At 42.0% G+C, this 5,784-nt stretch overlaps 1 protein-coding gene across 1 annotated transcript; it reads left to right on the forward strand.

Annotated features, from left to right (window-relative positions):
• Positions 1-674: 674 nt before the first annotated feature.
• Positions 675-2,016, forward strand: LOC119654004 (odorant receptor 33b-like). The gene is made up of 3 exons (XM_038059166.1): positions 675-1,396; positions 1,484-1,844; positions 1,900-2,016. The coding sequence occupies exons 1-3, from the start codon at positions 675-677 to the stop codon at positions 1,951-1,953; spliced, it is 1,137 nt and encodes a 378-aa protein (XP_037915094.1). The 3' UTR covers positions 1,954-2,016.
• The last annotated feature ends 3,768 nt before the right edge of the window (positions 2,017-5,784 follow it).

Raw genomic sequence — 5,784 nt, forward strand, 5'->3', positions numbered from 1 at the left:
TAAAACCTAAAGCTTATAAAGGACGGTCAGTTCTAGGGTTGACCTCACGCCTTTCTTCTATCATACAAATGTCAACCAGTGATAAGCAAAGGAAACTACTGGGGTGAAAGAATTCCCAACCGCAGCTTCGCATAAATTGGTTTCAGTGCATGCGTTCTCTTGAAAATTTTCACCTGTACACATAAAATAAATGTATGATTTTCATTCTAAAATGGGATTGAATTCATCTTTGATTTTGGTGTCCTTTTGGTCTGCGATTTTTTTAAAATCCCAGAGAAGCGGTTTTGCTCCATCCTCTATGTAAATGAAACCAAATTTTGAAAATCAAGCGCGAATGGGTCATTCAATTTCTTTCTTTTGAAGATACATCTCTAAGCGAGCATACTTTTCCACTTTCGAAAAGAAAACTCCTCAAAACCCATCACATTCGAAACACTTGGCTCATACCGATTTGACTGATTTAAATTTTATGACATGATTGACTCTACCCAAGGCTTTAATTGCAGCCAATAGCAGGTCTAAAAGGACAACAAAATAATTACCCAAACTTTTCAAATAGGAAGTAAGTTCCTTATTTAACCAGAAACATTTGTCATTCAGGAAGTGAAACTACCAGAGCGCCGGTGTTAAGTATTTTCAAAAGTACAAAGAAAGAGTGCACCCATTGGGGAACAATGGAAAAAATTGGTACATCGGACGCATTGGATTTCGTTTGGTTCGGATGGATGTTAGTGGGGGTATACCCTATTCAAAAATATAATATTCGTCATGTTTGCCATCTAATTGTTGCTGCATTCGCAACAAATTTCTACGCGGCTTTTATGTATATAACCCAGCTATTTTTCGTAAACGATATAAAGTCCCTCTTGAATAATCTTCCGATGAATGTCCTTGTATTAATCACTGGGTTCAAACTCATTACTGTTCTCTGGAAGCGCAGTGAGATTCTGGCCATAAAGTATTCGCTGGCTAAACTAGATGAACGCCTGCTTACCAAGGAGCATGCAGAGAACCTCGTTAATGCTACCAAGTTCTCCTACCGTTTCTTCGTAATTGGATTCCTTGTTTATGATTCTGTTAATATTATGACGGTCATAATTGCAGCGTTTTCCAACCAACAGCGTTTGCTCTACGAAATTTGGTTGCCCTATGATTGGCAGGCAACAGCTCTGCGATATTGGTTCACTCTTTTCTATCAATTCGCCATGCATTCCTTCCTTTCAATGCAAAGTATTTCTAGTGATTTTTGTGGACCCATTTACATAATGATATTGATCGCTCATCTGCAAAACATCATGAACCGTATTGAGAATCTGAAATATGATCCACGGAAAAGTGAAAGTGAAAATCTTAAGGGATTGATCGAGTGCATAGAAGACCATCGTATTATTTCGGAGTAAGTCATAAGCTCATTACCACTAACTGTGAGGTTAATTCAAAATTTCCAAAAAATACAAACTCCTCTTCCACTCCCTCTTTCCAGGATATTCAACACCCTTCAAGGAACCGTATCTCATATAATTTTATATCAATTTGTTGCTACAGCTTTGGTTATTGTGATGATTGCACTAGAGTACCTGCTGTTCTCACCAAATATGACGGAAGTCATCGCTCTAATTGGCTTTTTAATGGGAGAAATAGCACAGATCCTCCCCTGTTGTTACTATTCAAACAAATTTCTTTCGACAACAGACAGTATAGTCACATCCATTTATTCCTGCCCTTGGTATGATCAGACATCAAAATTCAAGAAAATTATGATAATTTTCATGCAAATGACGCAGAAAGGAAAAGTAATTGTGGCGGGCAAAGTGATCCCAGTTACAATGGCTACATTTACTTCGGTAAGAATTTTCCTGGCCTATAAGACACGAAGATATTATGTCCTTTTTTCCCTAGATCATAAAATTTTCCTACTCATTATTGATGGTTGTACAGCGAATCCAGCGTTGAGAGCAGCTAACTGAAATAACTATTTATCGCCATTGTCAATACTCACCCTACAAACGTTCACTTTGCAAAACTAAATTGAACCTAAATTGTCGCTACCCAATACGAATTGTTGCACCTTGAAAACACTAAATAAAAATTGATTTTGTTAATAGCAAACAAATTTTCTTAAACCTATTATATATATAATAGATACATATACAATGCCGAAAGTGACTATTACAGGTCGCCAGCACCTGAAGTGTCCCGTCGACACTCATTTATATGACATTACTCTAACCAGGCTAGGGAAGGTGGGGGTCCTGCTAAAATTTAATCCCTGACACGTAATTAACAAACTTTACCATGTGTCCTTTAGCCGATGCATGAGACTACACCCGAACCAGAAAAAAATGAGAATATTGTGTGAAGCTGAAAAGCAACGGATGCGAACCTCGAAAATTCGAAAAATAAAGCAGCCGACCGCGCGCAAGGAATCGGAAAGCACGTGGCCCGAGTACTGCGATCTAAAGGAAGGACCCACGACGGATCGCATCCTCAATCGAACTTCTCCATCAAATCTTAAACAGGTGCGACTTTTGGGGTCCCCCCCCCTTAGAATCCTCAGGCCATAACAATTGAGGGCGTCCCCCAGTTCTGCAGGGAGAAAAGAGAAAGTCACAAGGAGAATCTCCAAAATTTAGATACTATAAATGAAAAATCACAAGTACAAAACATTCACCAGCATACATAGTCGGTTGGCAGATAACGTAAATAAGGTCATGAGTCCACCGGAGGCATTTCCACCCCTCCTTACTACTTGGTAGTACCTTATCCCTAGAAAGGATACGGTGCAAGAGCTCGTTGACACAAGACCCATTACCTGCTTACTAACCCTCTACAAATTCATAACGTCCATTATTGGTGGAAAATCAATGCCCACCTCGAGACCAATACCATTCTGTCCGAGCAGCAGAAGGCGTCATGCGGTTGCAAAGAGCAACTCATTATCCACTTGGTAGTTGTAGGAGAAGCAAATATAGGTCGAAGAAACCCCTTCAGTTGCTACATCGATTATGGCATGACTGCATCCCGCACACCTGGCTAATCGATGTCCTACATCTGTATCGCATTGATCGAAAACTAATAAACTTTTTAGCGATGGTCGTGGGAGGGTGACATACGACCTCATGAGTGCATTCATCTGACCAACACCTCAGAACCCGTCCATATACGAAGGGGCATCTTCCAGGGGGATTCGTTGAGTCCCCTTTGGTTTTGCATGGCACTGAACCCCTTTCCATGGATACTGAATGATGCTAGAGGGTATGCAATAAAATATGGCTTACGTGCTAAGTGCAAGCTTCAAGCACTTAGATGACATCAACTTGTATTCTGATACTGACGACCAGCTTGGAAGTGAATAGTAGACATGTTTAGCCGTAATGTTCGGATGGAATTTAGATTAAACAAGTGTCGAATCCAAGCCATCCGCAAAGATCATTACGAGCTGCATGCCGGACATAACGTTGGTGACCCCCACATCCAAACTATGACGAAGACAGACCTCTACAAATGCCAAGGAATTCTACAAAGAACCCATACTCTAGTTGGTGATCTGAAGGATGCCTTGCCGTCCGAATTACTGCGACGTGTGAAGCTGGTACTGAAATCACATCTCGCGAGGAAAAATAAAATAAGCGCATTGAATGTATTCGGTATCCCTTCACTGGCTTATACATTTTGAATATTGTCAAAGACCATAGCCGATCTGGAAATCGTCCAAAGGCGGATACGAATTGCTATCACTGACATCAGAGGCAGGGGCATGATTGACGTCATGGCACAACATCACCGGCAAATCGTCACGGTAAACACGCGAAATCCTTGCATACAAGCATGGGCTGATCACGGGAACATGTCTGGTTTACCGATAGGAGGAGTTGACAGTACACGATAGTTCTGCTTACAACATGCATTGTGACCGACAAGTTCTAATTGATCGCCACACACCGCACAGCAACCCGACGTGCTGTTAATTGACAAGATGGGTGCTATCCCCCATAATAGTAACATTTAACGGACATACGTAGAGAAGAAGGTGAATTATGAACCACTGGCTGGGAAATCAAAGAAATTGGCGTCACGAGCGGGTTGTTGTAGTTTCTATAATATTATCAACTGCAGATATTGTTTCATACCTAAATCCCTCTTGGGTTCCCTTGATATCCTGGGACTCTCACACAGGCTACTTCAAACCATGGAGAAATACACCATTCTGCATGCGTGTTCGATGTTGCGAGAAATTCTCGACGAATTCCGTCCCTTTATAGTTTGGGTTGGTAGGATCGTCCGAGCCTAAATGCTTGGCACTTAGTATTGTACCTAATACAATTCGGCATCTGCCGAGATTGTGATAACTCGAAAAAAAGTTCAAAGAAAGTAAACCAAAACAATAAAATAAAAACTGCACTGTAGCCGTTTCGAATCTCGATTGTGAAAGGGGGAGGGATGGACTGCTTCAAACTGAATGGCTGTACGCCACAACCGAATTTCTTGCAGATTATTCACTGGGGAAGTTATAGCCACACCCGATAGTCAGGTACAAAATGTACTACCAAGAAATGAGGAAAAGAAAAAATTTAAGGTCCTGTGCCGAAGACCTGCAGAAGCCGTCCGATTTGTTGATTGGACCAGGCTTACGTAATAGACAGCATGGCATCGAAACCGCTAATTGCAAGACGAATTGACGTATAGGCACCACGGAGACTAAGAGTACGGCTCCATCTGTTTCGCCACTATCTGTAGCAATTATTTCAGCAGGTACGCGTAAACAATGGATGAAGTGGATTGGATTTATCATCCGCTCCTGCTGCGAAATAACCCCACCGGCGGAAGCCCTCCAGTTCAGGCAGCCCACTTCCGCTTTATTACCCGGCTGCCATCAGGGACTATTTTCGACTGCAGTTCATAGCGGAAACTAATGACCAACAGCCGATTGGAGAAAAGGCGGCATCAAGATCACTACGCCATGGTAGTGGAAAGAGCTACATATCTTAATTAAGATGACCTACCTACTACCTATCAATCCAGACACCAAATGAAAGAGCTTGATTTGAGCAGAACGAATGAAAATGCTCGCCCAAAAAAGTGACGCAGGTCTCGTTTTCAGAACTTTCAAAACAAAAAATTTGAAAAAAATTGCGGTGGTTTAATATTCACCCATTCACGCCCCATCGTTCTCAGTTCGCTGAAATGTACTTCAGCTCCCACAACGACTTCGCGACACGCCCGCACTCCTTCTTTACTGTTCTCAGCCAAGTTACCATGCGGAGACTCAATCGTCGGTCATGATGGGAGAATGGATTCTACTGTATGGCGTAGCCAGCAATGTAGTTGTCCCCTCTCCTTAATATCCTTCGACAAACTTCTTCGTTTGAAATAGTGTCAGGTCGGTGTATGGTGCTATTTCCATATTGCAACACAGAAAGAACACCAGCACAGAACAATCTTAACTAGATCTTGGCCTTGAGATCACTTTATTTCAAGATTTTCGAGAAAGCAGCCAAAGCCACTATCGGCAGAAACCACGAATCCTAGATAAATACATTGGCAAACGCTTTCAATACTCTGTCCGTTAACGCAGATAGGGAGAGTACGATGACCCGTCAGACTGAGAACCTTGGTTTTGTTAGTCTTCAGCCCTACTCCTATTGCCTCTCTTTCCAAATTCAGAGCCATTTGTTCACGGTCGATGGCACAGTGAGAGAACAAAGATGTGTCATCAGCATAGTCGAGGTGTTTGAGGAAGGATTTCATAGTCCATTGAACTCTTGTACGTTCTTCTGACGAGGC

The sequence above is a fragment of the Hermetia illucens genome, chromosome 4 (genome assembly GCF_905115235.1).
Source record: "Hermetia illucens chromosome 4, iHerIll2.2.curated.20191125, whole genome shotgun sequence".
Taxonomy (NCBI): Eukaryota; Metazoa; Arthropoda; class Insecta; order Diptera; family Stratiomyidae; genus Hermetia; species Hermetia illucens.